Genomic DNA, 16,571 nt, shown 5'->3' with positions numbered 1-16,571 from the left:
CTTAGTTCCTGGGTCTGCACAGCCACTGTGCCCATAATGGGGAGCTCCCACCATCCCTATGCTTAGTTCCCGGGTCTGCACACCCACTGTGCCCATTATGAGGAGCTCCCACCATCCCTGTGTTGAGTTCCCAGGTCTGCACACCCACTGTGCCCATTATGAGGGGCTCCCACAAGGCCCGGACTGGCTATTGGGCAGTGAAAACAATTAGGTTGAGCCACACACAATTAGTGCTAGGCGGGTGTTGCACAGCACTGTAACCATAATGCAAACTTGATTGTGCTTTTGTTTGGCTCCGCCTCTGATGAGGTGGGGCCTGCTGGGGTCATGTGATTGGGCTGCTCAGTCTCAAATGCCCGGGCCTATTTTTAGTCCCAGTCCGGGCGTCGCAGTATATTTTGAATGCCTACTTTGCGAGAGAACTGCATTAGGGGGAGGCTGAGAAGCCTCTAACCTAAAAAAAGTTGAAGGCATGCGGTGACCCACCGAACAAGGGGTCACCACACACTTTTGCAAAGTTTAGTGCAAACTAAACAACCTTCTTAGATAAATGGTCCATTTATGTATACGGCTCTATACCGGAGAACAAAGACAATGACCAGAGAGGACCGAGGGATTCCATTCTACTCTCTGACAGAACTTCACTGTCACGCCCCCTTTGCCGCCTAGCGCAGTAGGGCGTAGTCACGTCTAGCGTACTGACGTTTCTCGCACGGCGCACACCAGACTCCGCCCACCACCTCCTCGGGCACTGGGTCTTCATACCGGAGGAAGTGACGTTTCTGACGTCATATCCGTGAAGCCGCCAGAGTTGCGTGAGCGCCTTCCGGGAAGTGTGTTGTGTAGAGTGCGGCTTTCACGGGGCCGTGTGTACACGGAGTGATCAGGATGAGGCGCAGTAAAGTGGACCTACAGAAATACATCGACAATGTCCAGAGCAGCGTCTCCTCTCCTCGGGAGGTAAGCACCCCGTCTCCGGCCTTGTCCCGGCATGAATTGCACTCGCACCGCTTCTAAACAGGCTCAGACCCGTTATACTGAGCATACACACCCGGATGGGGGGGGAATCTGTGTAGCAGGCCTTGCTTGTTATACCCCGGGGTTACCTTACCGCACTTAGAGGGTGACCCAGCATCCCAGATCAGAGGTTTAGTATTAAAGTGACTTTGTGTCTATAATAGAATGAAAGTGGTAATAAGTTATCCCTTAGTAAGAAATCCTCACCTCTGCTGCTGCCTGCAATGCTCCATGTCCCAATCACACCTGAGCTGACTCGGAGGCTTTTTTGTTGGTGTGTTATGTAACTTTTACTGCACAAACAGAACTGTGTGGTTTTGGCCACATAGACTTTCAAACGAGATCACATGCCTAAACGTGTGTTTTTTTTTTTTTAGGCATGACTTGAAGACCGGGGTGTTAGACCCCCTTCCTGTCCTGGCCATTTTTTAGTTTTCAGTGCTGCCCAAACCCGCAATCGGGCATCTCTCCAGATGCCGGACCGCTTGTGTTTAAACTACCATTGGTTGTTTACATTTTAGGCAGTTTTCCCACTCTTGCACGCCGGGAGGGACGTTTTAAAATGCCCACCCCACATCTAGAAAACTCCTGTCTGTTTAGGATCGGCCACTGGATGGGAAGCAGTTAAGATTTCTGGGGTCAAACACACGATTCAGCCCCAAAAAGAGCTAATGCACTTTTTCAAACTTCATAGACAAGAGACACGACGTTCGGGTGTGAATGTACCCATTGAGGATAATTTTTCAGCATTGGTGTGCTCTGGAAATCCTAGACAAAACACCCAGGTGTGAATGAGACTAATGAAGAGATATAGTCTCTTCCGTCAGTATTAGATGTCCATGTCCCCTGCTGTGCTCTGTGCTTACACCAACTGACCCCCATGTCACATAGTTATGCAGCAAGTGTGGGCAACTCCAGTCCTCCAGCTCTTGTGACACTACAAGTCTCATAAAGCATTGTAAGACTGACAGTTACAGGCATGACTAGCAGAGGTGTCTTGGGATTTGTAGTTAAAAGCACAGCTGGATGGCCAGAGTTGCCCACCCCTGTTCTGTTATGTATGGGTGGTCAGAAGAAACAACTGAACACACAGGCGATCAGGAGCTGATCCTTCTAGTAGTGTTATGAGACACAGGAGATGACCCTTATAGTAGTGTTAGGAGACACGGGAGATCCGGAGCTGGCCCTTCTAGGAGTGTTAGAAGACATGGGACATCAGGAGCTGGCCCTTCTAGGAGTGTTAGACACAGGAGATCAGGAGCTGGCCCTTCTAGGAGTGTTAGAAGACATAGGAGATTAGGAGCTGGCCCTTCTAGGAGTGTTAGAAGACATGGGACATCAGGAGCTGGCCCTTCTAGGAGTGTTAGAAGACATAAGAGAAGGAGCTGACCCTTCTAGGAGTGTTGGAGAGAAGACACATGACATCAGGAGCTGGCCCTTCTAGGAGTGTTAGAAGATATGGGACATCAGGAGCTGGCCCTTCTAGGAGTGTTAGAAGACATAGGAGATCAGGAGCTGACCCTTCTAGGAGTGTTAGAAGACATAGGACATAAGGAGCTGGCCCTTCTAGGAGTGTTAGAAGACATAGGACATCAGGAGCTGGCCCTTCTAGGAGTGTTGGAGAGGAGACAAAGGAGATCAGGAGCTGGCCCTTCTAGGAGTGTTAGAAGACATGGGACATCAGGAGCTGGCCCTTCTAGGAGTGTTAGAAGACATAAGAGAAGGAGCTGACCCTTCTAGGAGTGTTGGAGAGAAGACACAGGAGATCAGGAGCTGGCCCTTCTAGGAGTGTTAGAAGACACAGGAGATTAGGAGCTGACCCTTCTAGGAGTGTTAGAAGACATTTCTGGTGACTTCCTCTGCATTAGAGAGTTGTCCGGCACAGCAGAAGAGGACAATGTTTAGTTGTTTAATTTAAACAATGGAATAGTTTCAGTTCAATATGAAACTAAAGCTGGCTAAACATGGGCAAGTTTGAGCTGTTGGATATACTTTACCAACAACTATGTAGTGCAAAGGCCTTACCCATGCAGTACATTGTTTTTTAGTTTTTGTTTTTCCAGTCAGGAGGTCTTTTACACTATGCAGCTGTGAACTGCTCAGGAAGTTTAGAAAACACATAGGGAACATTATCAGAATCTGGAGCAGTTGCCCATAGTAACCAATCATCTATCTTTCAATTTGAAAGCTTAAAGTAACACTAAACTCAGGATTTAAATCTTAAAAATGCATTGAGGTATTCAAATGTATCTTATTTGTCTATCACTCAGCTGTAGATCCTCAAATCATCTCTGAGTTGGTGCTGACACTTTCCTTCCTTCTGGAGGGTGGCGACTTAAGTTCCCCATTGTCCCTGAGTGTGTTGTAAAGTAGCCATCACTCCAAGCTCCCTCCTGTGATCTGCTACAATCTCACATTTAGTTTACTAATTTGTATTGCGATTGTAGTCCATTACGGGATCGAGCTTGGAGTTATAGATACTTTACAACACACACAGGAAACATGGGGAACAAAAGTAACCACCCCACAGAAGGAAGGACAGTGTCGGCACCAATTCAGAGATGATTTGAGGATCCACAGCTGAGTGATGCACAAATAAGATACATTTTTGTTAATGGGGAACTTGAATGTTTTTTTAATGTTTAAAGGAGAACTATGAGGTGAGTGCTTTTCACTCAGCCTCATAGTTCTTGCCGACCTGTGACAATGTGAGACTGTCTCAGGTCGGCTCAGTAGATCGGGAAGTGAGCGAACACATACAGCCGTTCGCTCCGTCAGCTCCGAAGCTCCGTCACAGCACAGCAGCCCACACTGGACCACAGGCTGGGGATCCACTCTTGTTCTCGTAAGGTATGGAGACTGGGTGGATCTTAAAAAAAAAAAATGTTGTGTGTCTGTCAGTGTTTTTGAGGGCCCATTCAGACTAGTACAGTGTGGTAATTGAACAGTCCTGTGCACTTAACGCACTGTACCACACAATCGCACCTACCACACACTCTGATGTGGGAGGTGTGTTGTGTTGCCATTCATTTGAATGGCACCCCAAACGCACCTCCTGCCCACAGTTTAATCGCCTGCACCAGGAACGTGTGGTACTGCAGTGCCGTGCGTTGTGCTGCAGTGCGACTTAATGACGAAGGACAAATGTGGGTCCTGAGGTTTCACAGGTTGAGAACCACTGTGCTAGAGGGTAGCTGGTAATGCTGACGGTGAACTCTAATTAGAGAAGTCTATTTACTTATCAGATATCATTAGCTGGCTTCCTAGGAGAATGGACAACTAGAGGGCTGTGCTCTGTAGATTCATGTTCTCAGCACAGCTTTCTGTCCCATGAGTGATAGCAACCTTGTCAAGTCACTTAAAAATTCAAGAACAGGTTCCTTGCAGTAGGAGACTACTATCCCCCATGCTGTGGTTCCTTCCGCTGACATCTTGCATCAATGTCACTGCTCTCTTGTAGTGACGTAGTGGATGGAGCCACACGGGAGTGAGACGAGCATCTAATACTTCTGAAAGTGTTGATTGCTAGAGTCTGATGGAGGCAGCAGTGCTGGAACTCGGGAAGATAGGTGTCAGAAGTTAATATAAGAGCTCTTCTTGCAGTAATCTTTGTGTGTGTTTTTTGTTTTTGTTTTTTTTAATTTGAATTTTAATCTGCTTTTCTTACATTTTGCCTGGTCGCCCATCCCATCAACACACCATCACTAGGTCTCTGTGCTTCTGTATGCAATACTGTCAGAATATGGCTGATGGGGGTGCCGTACGTAGTGTAATTCAAATAAAAAGTTGTGAGCACAATTCTAGAGGAGCAGCTATGGTGATAAGCTCTCTAAAGAACATGTTAGCCTTCATCCAATGGCAGGTCTCAACACTGCTTGTGTTTAGTCTGAGCCACTATGTGCTCACCTGACCAGCACTACTATGGAAATTTAGAGCCAAATGTGGTGGGTTCCGTCCAGCCTTAGGAACCTGGGGGTCTTCGGTGGACTATTTGTATAATTTGCTGCTCTCATGTCAGTGCACTGGTCTTTAAGAAGTCTGCAATAGAGCTTGAGATGAAAATATAGGTATCCTCTGCAATAAAATCTTTGGTGAAAATACTTGAAAAGGAGCTTGCATATTTATAGTAATGCATTGGCACTCCATTTTTGTTAATTGCAGCACTGAGGCTTCTTATGGGATTATCGTGAAGACCAATCTACCGCCTTAGCTGTCAAAATAAATGAATATCCCTGAACCTAAAAGATTCGGGAATCTGCAGTAGTTTGAAATCTTTGCAATGTATAAAGTTGGCATACAACTACAATTCTTGTATTGAAAATGATTTTTCTTTTTAAATCAACCTATGATATTATTGTGACTGCTTTATTTGCAGAAAGCCATGAAAGGATTCCTCATTGCCAAGTTGTACTATGAAGCTAAAGAATATGATCTTGCTAAGAGGTAATTTAAATGATGTCGCTTCACAAAATATGTGGCGTTTAAAACCATCTTGAAATTCTCTAAAGCTTTTTGTACTTTGTTTTACTTGCATGGATTCTTCTTTGGCATTTTCATTTCAGTAGCAGGGGTGGTTTATTTGAGCTCTACCTCAAAAGGTTGATCCCTATCAGCAGGGCTTGACAAATCCCAGGAGCCAGGTAGCCAATGTTCCTTTAAAATTTACAGCTGCCACCTAATCTTTGATGTTTTGTCTAGTTAATGGAGCTGGCTCCTGGAAAAAATCCTTCTGGCTCCTGGATTGGACAGACTTGTTCCTAAATTCCATATTAGTTTGTCCACCCCTGCCTATTATTGTATGAAATACTATCCAGGTGAAGACACTTCTGTGATTGTTACATTGTGGTTTTACATTTTTCCTCACTAGCATCATAGTTGAGCAGGAAATGTTCTGCTGACATTTTTGGAGAGTGTACGACAGCAATCAGATATGCACTATTGCGACACTTAGGCATCATTCACACACAACGCAAGCAAAATTGTATATTGTGTCTATGCGCGTACATACGAGCGTCTGTGCGTATATGGGTGCACTATTTGCACTCCCAGAATGCATCATTCCTAATGCAAATTTTAATGAACTGTATGTGCAAACATGCGTATGCGCGTAAAATACACTGCCCGGACGCATCACCATTTATTTGCATATGTTCCATATGGTACAATATGCACGTACGTGCTTATACGCGCGGCAGTGTGAATGAGGCCTAAACCTTGATTTGCATAACCCATTCTTGAATAGTTTCACAGTACTTACATTGTCTTTGTGCATGTATGGTAGTCAGTTACTGTAATCAGATGATGTTTGACTGAAATGTAGTGCTTTTACTAGGGATATTGAATTGGATATAGCTGTGCCACACTACAGGGTGTTCATGTTCTTCATAATATTAAGAAACTGACCTAGAATCATGATTTTTTTTATTGCTTTGGAAAAAATGTGACCTGTCCCTTTAAGAAAAAGTATCGGTAATTGGTATTGGCGAGTACTTGGAATAAAGTATCGTTACTCGTACTCGGCCTTAAAGTGGTATCGGTGCATCCCTAGCTTTTACTAAGGCTATAATGTGTTTTCATGCATGTTTTCATAAAATGTTTAAGCTTTAAAGTGGGATCATTCATTATGTTTTCAGATGTGTATCGTCCTACATTGATGTGCAAGCAAGGGATCCAAAAGCTCACAGGTTTCTTGGTCACCTTTTTGAGTTTGAAGGAAATGTTGATAAAGCTGTTGGCTGCTACAAGGTACTTGAGCATTATCTTTAAACTGTTTTTAGATGTGTAAAAGCAATTTGTTAGAAAAGCAAAAAATGTGCAGGAATGTCTAGTTCACATATATTTATCTCCTGATGGTAGGTTGCTATAATGTGAGGTCAGGTACTATTTTAAATATGAATAATAAGCTGTAGATAGTTTATTCTTAGATTTACTTTTATTGTCATAACAGAAATTCTGATTGTCGGGGCTATGGAATTTTACTTCATTATATAAAGTTCTTTATTTTATTTCTTCACGTGTTTAATGAACCTGGCTTCAGTTCACAGTAAAAAGTATACTGCTTTTGATTACTGTTATAATGTGTTATTTTTCCTGTCATTTTAGCGTTCGTTGGAACTAAACCCTACACAGAAGGATCTTGTCCTTAAGATTGCTGAATTGATCTGCACTAGTGATGTCAAAGATGGTAGAGCAGAATACTGGGTGGAAAAAGCAGCCAAGCTTTTCCCCGGAAGTCCTGTTACCTACAGGCTAAAAGTAAGCTATAGGAAAGATTTTTGCATTAATTGCATGTTGGATGATGTGATTCATAGCCCTTAATTGTTAACAAGTAACTCTGAATTCGAAATTTTAATATCTGTGGTGTATAGTTCATTAGTTGCCTAAGTCAGTTATCCTGGCTTCGGCAAAGACTGTGCAGTTTAGGCTGTGCTCTGTCTCAGCAATACCTAATAGTGTCCTCACTCTAGCAGTCATATACTTGGCCTGGAGATGTTTTTAATACTTCCAATGCTTTCTTATAAATAGTTTTGTCCCAAAGAGGACTAAGCTTTGAGAGCAGCTGAATTCCTGTTAATGGGCATCAACAATTGCAAACAGAAAATGTGGTGAGCAGCTAATTCGGGTAAAACCAGCAAACAAAATTGAGGATGCATAAAAAGCATGTGGTTAAAAGCAAGATAATTTAGGACATCGTAGCTTCAAGAACTACAATTGCCATTGAACAGGTCAGCTGCAGAGTTTATAATTTTCCATTGTGTCATGTGCTTCTATGTTGGTAGCCTTGCATTTGCTTTCTTTGTTTGCACTTGTAAAGCCTTTACCTGGACATCTGTCTTTATTTCCACACACTTTAGGAGACTAATGGATATGCAGTGTGGGTAACCACATTGCTAACAATGTACTGCAGCTGGAATGATACTATGACAACCATTATCCCCAGATTTTTTGAACCACGTTAAAATGGCCATACAGATGTCGTACAAATGGCCATACAAATTTTCATACAGATGTCGATCTAATTTCGTTTGGATACATGGCCGCCCATTTTTCTACTTTGTGCTTTTTTTTTCCCCCCCTTGTACCTTCTGATAGTCCTCTACCATTACTTGTATGTCACACATATTAAGTTTCTTATTCTGTGGAAGGTTTAGGACAAACTGGAGAGCACAACATTCATAGTGTCAGTCCTGCTGTAGTAAGGGCATATAAACATGGTACTGTGTTCACTAGTGAATAGTGAGATACCATTTCTTCAACTAACATAGGGCCTGTTTAAGCTTATAAAAATAGGTCTCGGTTGTATATATTAGCAGATGTTATTGGAAGACAATTGCCATTATCAGGATGCCTTTTCAAATTGAGGTTCCTTCTTTGTCTTATTTTTGGCCAGGATTTATGGGCTTTTCCAATGCTGCACAGTTCTTAAAACCATGTATTTTGTTTAGGCAGGTTATTTGAATTTTTTGCATTGCTCCTCGTGATTATTTTTAATACTTACCTTTTTAGATGTTTCCAGTACAGGTCTGTGCAGTGTTTTGAGGTTGTGTACCACTTTGGAGTCTTCATTTCTCACGTAGACTGTAGTTATTTCTATATATTGTGGGTTTTTTTTTTCAGGAGCAGCTCTTGGACAATCAAGGTGAAGCAGGCTGGAATCAGTTGTTCGATTTAATCCAGTCGGAGCTGTTTGCAAGGCCCAATGATGTTTTTGTCAATATTAGACTTGTGGAGTTATTTCGGTCCAGTAAAAGACTGGATGAAGCTGTGATCCACTGTTTAAAGCCAGAGAGAAGAGCTTTACACACTCACCTAGAATGGTGCTCTTGTGTTGTGCAAGTTTTAAAGGTATTTATTTCCTTAGTAGTCTCAAATTCCTTGACATATGATTTTGTTTTTGCTTTATTGGTGCTCGGACAAACCGTTTATTCCGTCTGGGATCTGTTTACATGTTCCCTCCTCCCCTGCTTATCCTTGCTCCGACACAGTGGTCACCCTCACCTCACTCCCACTTTGATACATCAATAATCTGACAGATGTGCAGGGCTGCCCTAAATCGAGGTTGTGCCCAGGGTGGAAAGGATGAAGGCAAAGCTGTTTGGGGATCGCCACTGCTGTGGGTTATGGGAAGAGAGAATTATTAAGCCATTTGCTGCAACTGAAGTTCAATCAAATGAATCAGTCTACATGACAAGGGCTAGTTTCCCTGCAGCACCTCCCTCCCTGCCACCTTACAGTCCTCATGCCCATCCCGTTCCAGCCACTATACTTGTATCTCACCCTATAACGTGTCAACCCACATCATCCACCCATCCAGCAAAAGGTTTGCTTTAATGCCACACTCTTTCACACTTTACAAAAGCGGGATGGGGAAACTGGAATGATGTACCAATGCAGTTATAGAAGATTGAGTTTTAATTCTTTGTGTTTTACAGGAATATTTATCCTCTCATACCGCTTCAACTAAAAGCAATTGGAGAACAATTAACAAGGAATTATTGCTTGCACTTGCAGACCTTGTTGTTGTAACACTTTCTGCCAGAGATGTGCAGGAAAGCAAACAAGCACTTAAAAGGTATAATTTCTAATCTTCTGTTGCTTGTTTTGTATGTACCAAGATTTAGTAATATGTTTAGAATTGCCTTTTAAAAGATTTGGCATAGAAAATAACTTTTGAAGTGAATCCTAAGATGAATGTTTTGTAGAGCACTATTGTCTTGTGCAGGTACGTGGGGGAAGATGTATGAGCTGCTGTTTCTGCTAAATGTTCATATGCTTATCCCCTTCTACACATCCTGCAGGTGTCCTACTTACAAAGAAATTGCTGAAAAGAGAGCTAGTATTGGCAGAAAGGGCAAGGGGCAATACTTCAACTTTGCAGTGTGAAATGTCTCTACATACAGTATTTCAAATGTGTGGAGAATAGACCCATAGACCCACCATCCTATTAGTCATCTTAGACTGAGTGAAAACCATAAGATATTTAGATGGTTTATTTCATGGCATTTCATGGCAACATTTACTCCGTAAGGATGCACATTGTAGATTTAGATATATAGCCAATTAGAGGGTGTATCCTCCTTTCTGTTAATGTTGAAAATTCATAGGTGTGGACATGTGGTAAGTAAAATGGGAAAAGTGCCATTAAAAATGGCTTTTTAGTTTGAAACTTTAAATTATCTATATTCCAAGACAAGTTGCAACAAGTTTGTGTATGTGACATTTCTAATATTCAGTCTCAAACTTATTTTAACTATGCAGGCTTTCTTAGATTTATATTTGCTGTTGGGTTGGAGGTCCCCTGAATTCTGAAATTTTTTTGCCGTGCTATATACCTTTTAATTTACAGTGTCTTTTAGCTCCTAATACTGCATTTAAGGGCCTAAACTAAAGCCGGTTCTTCATGGCTCAAATTTCAGCCATTTTTCAGCTGAAATTCAAGGTAGGGGTGGACCTGTTAAGTTGATTAAAAATCCAAGCAGCTGAACAGGGACTGCAGTCATTGTTTGAGCGTTCCGGCAGCTGCAGGTGCCAGCGGTGGTCTGAAGACCAATAGTCGGAACTGGAGATTTCTCCACCCATGGGGAAATTGAGTGACCTTCACAGGCTGAATAGACAAAATCTATACATGAATGGCTAACTTGACAAAAAAAAGTTAACAAAATGGAAAGATTTAGCACTTTAAACACCTTTTCCTCAGCTGCATGCCAAGTGCCGTCTTTCCATCTGAACAATTCCTTAAAGTGATTTTATTGGACTTGTAGCTGAAGAATCGAATCCCAATATATTGTAGCATTTGTGCAGTGAACAAACTAAACAAGACACTGAAATGGTATATAAAATGTTGCTCTCCCCTATCAGTTTTGATCAAGCACTCCTGTCAATGAAGCCCTATGCAGATGGCACAGACGAACTGTCAACTACATTCACTGAAATGCGAGGTCATTACTACATGCATACTGGAACTCAGTTACTGAAAATGGCTCAGCACAATGAAGTTCAGTGGAAGGCATCATTGGAACCAGCTGCACTCTGTTATCTTCTTGCTTTCCAGGTATGTAATTGAATGTATAGTGTTGTATTAAGAATAGTTACACTATAAAAAAATAGAACTCTGTTCATCTGTGCATGTTTCCCCTTCCAATCTACCTCATGCCTTTAATTTATTTAGCCACAATGTAGGACATCAGGGACGTTCTTGCAGCTGACAACTCTTTTTTCTTGTGGTAATGCTTTATTTGGATGTTTAGGTGCCATGGAAAAAATCAGCTAAAGCAGAGGAAAATTCACAAAGCATTCTTGAAGGGTTGGCGTGTGATCGACAAAGTCAATCAGGTAATGTTGATAGTTTTTTGAGGTATTGGTTCCTCAATCACGAATCAACCCCTCTTTCTGTAATGTAAAGATTTGGAATTGAGTATTACTGCTTGGCTGATTACCTTAGCAGCTCTTCTACACCCATTTCCCCTTCCCTCACATTGTGGTGCTCAAAGCTGTGGAAACGCTGGTATTCCAGCTGAGAGTCAATTAGCTTTTCTGTAAACTATATATGTAGTTTAGACACTGTAGTTTAGACAATTGTGATTTTATTGGTTCTCTGTGTGAGCTTTTTAAATACATTACTGAAAATGTTTAGGATGGTAGTATCACAAGTTTGTGCTTATATTTGCCTTTACTTTAACAGGACACTTGCTGCTGAGTCTGAGCCATGGCAAGGATAATTTTCTCAAAGACGTCACGGAAACATTCGCTAACATAAAGGGCCAAAGTAGTTTGATGCAAATGGTGTTTGAAAATGACCTGTCATTGGATGCATCTTTTTTGGGTACAGATGACATAAGCAACATAAGCTGTCAAATTCCAGATCTGAATGAACTACATAGATATGACCATGGTAAGGCTCCATTCTACATGTTCATTATTAAGGTGGTAGTTGGATTAAAGGGCCTCTTTCACTATCCAGGATGCGATCGTGACTGGTGGAGATCACTTGAATGGTAATCCTCTGAATAGAGACACAGAACAGCTGTGATTCTGTAGGACTGTTTAACTTTTCCAGCCTGGCACAGTTTATGCATGGGAAACCTTTCTATTGTTTGTCATCATTGCAGATAGTGGAGCAGCTTTGAGTAGGGGAAATATCAGGGCTGATGGACATTTCTATACAAATGTTAAATTAGTAGTCATACCAGAGGTGGAAACTCTGACTTTTCAGTATTCTGTTCTAATTATCGGACCCGTGAGTATGTCAGTCTATGCGAAAAGCCAACAGACACTTATTTTAAATGTTTCAGTTGTGGAAAATAGATTCAATCGTTGGGTTTCTGCTTGATTAATTAGCTCTTTGGGGGACCTTTTTTTGTTTGCATGCATTCGACCCTACAATAAAGAGCATGGGTTAGAGCTTGTTTTATTTGCCATCATTGTTTTTTCTGTATAACTGTGTGATCATGGGGACCTTGTTTTTGTTCCATCTTAACATTTTGTTTCTTAATTTAATTTCACCCAGAAATGTTATGGTATCCATTGAAATAACTGCCTATTTTTACAATCGGTTAGTGAAGAACCACTGTTTACAGGCGACACTTTTTAGAATAGATTAATTGGACTTTTTAAAAAATGTTTATGCTTTGAAATAAAATTGGGAAAACGCATTTCACATCTATTGAATGCTGTACTAATTCCTTAAAATACAAATGTTGCTTTTTATTTTTCTAGGTGCCATTCGCGTACACAATGGTGATTTGCAGCATTTAACCTGGCTTGGTCTGCAGTGGCACTTCATGTTTTCATTGCCGAACCTTCGCAAGTGGCTTAAGCAGCTTTTCCCTCGGCTACCTCAGGAAACGTCAAAGCTTGAATCCTATAATCCGGAATCTATATGCAGTCTTGATCTGGAGGTATGTTTTTCTGGGACCCATTGATTGCAGATTTCCAACTGAGATTCATAATGATCCTTTTAACCACTTGAAGTCCGTTGTGTTAAACCCTCTTCCTGTTCCGGTCATTTTTCAGTGTTCAGCACTACATACAGTACTTTGATATTTATTTCGTCATGCAACGCTGTACTGAAATTAATTTTATACCATTTTTTGGGGGGGACAGCTTTCTTTTGGTGGTATTTAATCACCACTGGGGGTTTTATTTTTTACTATAGTAAGGAAAAATTACCGGGGGAAAAAAAAAACCTTTCCCCTATATTAAATCACAAAACATTTTTATTACCCACTTTTTTAATAAAATATAAAAGACGGGGTCACATCGGGTAAAAAGACACCAAACATATCAAGCCTTAAAATTGCGCGCGCCCGCAAAACCTCAAACCTCAATACCCAAAATTGGCCATAGGCGACGCTTTAAAAGCTTTTACCGCTCATCAGTTTAGTGTCATCAGTGATTGATGGCCCTAAAATTATTGCTCTCACTCCGACCTTTGCGGTGATATGTAACGTGTAGCACGATTGTCGTTTTTGTCACCTGGCGCATATTTACGTTCATATGTGCGTATGTGTTTTTTTACTTTTGCTCTTTATATGTGACTTATTTTTCTGCTTTTTTTTTTTTTTAAATTATACTTAATGTTATTGCTATCACATAGGGGGATAACAATCCCTCAATATAATAAAGGCACACTGACAGGTCCTCTTTATGGAGACATTAGGGGTCTCTAAGACCTGTCACCTGGGGACCCCCAAAGAAGCTGATGAAGCAGAGATCTGCATCAGCTTCTCTCTGGCTATAGCAGCCAGAGGACTGACAGGTGAATGCGGAAGTGATGTATTACACATCACTTCCGCATTCAAACTACGGAGGGAGGTCAGCAAGGAGGAATATGCTGATCTCCCTCCCATTTCCCTCCCAACCTCCTCCTGACACCCTCCTGGGCAGCAGATGGGGTAGCGGATCCCGGGATTAAAGGTGAGGGTGCAGGAGGCGGGACAGCGGCACTCCCGGAGTGAAGGGGGGTTGCGCGTGCAGGCAGCGCATACAAGCGAACCGGTGGCTGTTTACAACCGGCAGGGTTTTTCTGCCCATGCGCGAGCAGAAAAAAAAAGCTGTCTATTTACGGCAACCCGCCAATGGGAGTTTGCCGTCCGTCCATTTTTTTGCAACGGGTAGATGGCCAGCGGTTAAAGAAATCTTTCTGAGAGAAACAGAGGGTGCTTTTGCCATTTCCTGTTTGTACACATGCTAGTTTTCTGGCAGCTTGCCTTACACAAGTTTCAATAATTGGCGTCTCCTTACCTGGAATAAACATGGGGATTTGGATGTCTGACTTTGTAAGCAAAAACATACTAGGTCTAGAATAGTGGCTTAAACCTTATTTTACCCAGTTGGTCCGTGTACTAGCCAGACAACAAGCCTTTACAGAAGAAGATTGGAAGTAGCAGCCCCCTCCCCCTATTCTCTCCCATGAGAAAAGTAAGGAAGGTAGAAGAGAAATGAAACTGGCATAACACTGTGACCAATTGGATAGTGCAGAGCAATGCAATCTAAGCTCCTTTTGCATGAACATGTTATGATGTGTTTATCTACATAATTATGCAATTCCTGACTTCGTAAAATTCTGCTGTTGCGGAAATACTGGTGTTGGCTATATGAAGCTTCACATAGAGATTAAACTTTTGCAGTAATGAAATATGCCCATTTATATGCACCCCACAGAGCCTTTTAAATGGTATGTGTATGTATTGAGAGTTGTAACATAAAACATGAAATTGCTTTATTTTTTTTACTGGAACTGAATTGTAAATCTTTAAATTTTGTGATCAGTTTTCATTGAAACTTGAGTTGGCTTTATATTGAAAATTATACATTTTGGGGAGCTCGGTGTAGTCTCATTCCTTCTGTAGATAGGCCGGATATCAACTAGATATGTGTCACTCAAGCGATTTAACAGTGGCCTGTTAAAACATAGAGCAGCTTTAACAGTGTGTTTTTTTTTTTTTCTCATTTTGCTTTTAGGTATTTTTACTAGCAGTTATATACACAAGTCACCTTCAATTGCAAAACAGTTCTACATCAAATGACCGCCATCAGCCTCGTTGCTTACCTATGCCGATCTGCAAGCAGCTATTTACAGATAAACAGAGATTGTGGTGGGATGCGGTCTACAGTCTCATTCATAAAACAGCCCAGTAAGATGTTTGTGTTTTTTATATGGATGTTCTTTTTATACTATCAATTTGTTGTAAAATGTTCTGTATATTAATTATTTGTAAATTACATTTGTAAATCCAGGCCTGGTTCTTCAGCTAAACTTCGGCTTGTGATTCAGCATGGGCTTAACACACTACGAGCCTTGGAAAAGCATGGTCTGCAGCCTGCCCTTCTCATACACTGGGCAAGGGGTCTCAGCACTACTGTAAGTGTTTTATGCATAGTACCACTGCAAACTGGAACTTGTAGAAAAGTGACTGCCTTGCACAATCTAACGTATTTCTGTCACCTCAGGGGAACAGTTTGAATTCCTTCTATGATCAGAGGGATTATTTAGTCCGATGCATCCACTACTGGAAGAAATTATTGCCACTGATGGATGTGATCAGACAGAAGAGGAGCATACCTGAACCAGTTGACCCACTCTTCAAACATTTCCACAGCAAAGATATTAAGGTATTTGATTGGGTTTAGGATATTTTATGTATGCTTTGCATTGGTAGCTTCAGATTAACTACTTTTTTTTTTCTCTTGAAGTGCATCAAAAGCCCTGCAGCTCCCTGGTTCTGATAAAATTACTGCAAATGCTGTGTTGACTTGTCTTTCTAAAGCTGTGTTGATTTTGTTTTCAGGGTTTGTTCATTTTAATTTCTTCTGCTTGGCTCCAAAAACAAAAAAAAAGCTTTTGAAGTGATCTTTAAGTGTACATGAGACTTTGAAAAGTAAAAGTTACTTAAGTAGGTGCTGCAACTACTTTGTTAAACAAACCATCTTCTCTGTGTCCAGAGAGCTAATACCAGAAGAACTAAATAAGAGCTCCACTTATAGTGTAACCTTCAATAATCCAAGTCTGTTGGAATGTTTTCCTCAACATCACATTATACAGAAAAAAAAAGTTTTCATAAAAGCTGTACCATTTACTATTAAAAAGCAGTTGTTAAGCTCCAGTTAAGTAATAATGCATATTCAAAATTGTCATCATCCTGCTGCAGGCAGGATTAATTTGTCCTGTCTCTTTGCGTCCCGCCTACCTCATAACCAAACTAACAAACACTAACTTTTTAGCAAGTCACAAAGTGCAGGGGCGGATCTGCATCATACACTTGTAAACACATCCAAGAACTGCACACGGCCTAGTATATTACATGATTATCTGTGAGCCAACATCTTAATCCAGGGTGACATTTAAACAAAGATGGCTTTGTCCCTTCAGAGACACATGAAGCCATGTTGGGGGAAGTGCTGTGAGTCTGTTGGGGGTAATACTTGCGAGTGTTAAAGCCGACCTATATTAACAGTTTCTACTGTACCTGTAGAAGAGGATACAGACGCTCTTTCCAGGATACAGACGCTCTTTCCAACAAACTTTAGCCAGGGAATGACGGCTGCCGGTGGCA

At 41.5% G+C, this 16,571-nt stretch overlaps 1 protein-coding gene across 1 annotated transcript in view; it reads left to right on the top strand.

The window, feature by feature from the left end:
- The first annotated feature begins 745 nt into the window (after positions 1-745).
- LOC108796698 (E3 SUMO-protein ligase RanBP2-like) overlaps positions 746-16,571 on the top strand; it is a 70,595-nt gene continuing 54,769 nt past the window's right edge. Inside the window, exons 1-13 of the mRNA XM_018568198.1 lie at positions 746-960; positions 5,393-5,460; positions 6,651-6,762; positions 7,120-7,272; positions 8,635-8,862; positions 9,450-9,589; positions 10,876-11,068; positions 11,265-11,349; positions 11,699-11,908; positions 12,733-12,914; positions 14,980-15,152; positions 15,256-15,379; positions 15,469-15,630. Coding sequence (XP_018423700.1) covers positions 889-960; positions 5,393-5,460; positions 6,651-6,762; positions 7,120-7,272; positions 8,635-8,862; positions 9,450-9,589; positions 10,876-11,068; positions 11,265-11,349; positions 11,699-11,908; positions 12,733-12,914; positions 14,980-15,152; positions 15,256-15,379; positions 15,469-15,630 — 1,902 coding nt within the window. The 5' untranslated portion in view covers positions 746-888. The remainder of the gene's footprint in view (positions 961-5,392; positions 5,461-6,650; positions 6,763-7,119; positions 7,273-8,634; positions 8,863-9,449; positions 9,590-10,875; positions 11,069-11,264; positions 11,350-11,698; positions 11,909-12,732; positions 12,915-14,979; positions 15,153-15,255; positions 15,380-15,468; positions 15,631-16,571) is intronic.

The sequence above is a fragment of the Nanorana parkeri genome, unplaced genomic scaffold, assembly GCF_000935625.1.
Source record: "Nanorana parkeri isolate BGI_ZX_2015 unplaced genomic scaffold, ASM93562v1 scaffold1153, whole genome shotgun sequence".
NCBI lineage: Eukaryota > Metazoa > Chordata > Amphibia > Anura > Dicroglossidae > Nanorana > Nanorana parkeri.
Note: the sequence above shows the minus strand (reverse complement) of the source record. Positions and strands in the feature narration are given on the sequence as shown.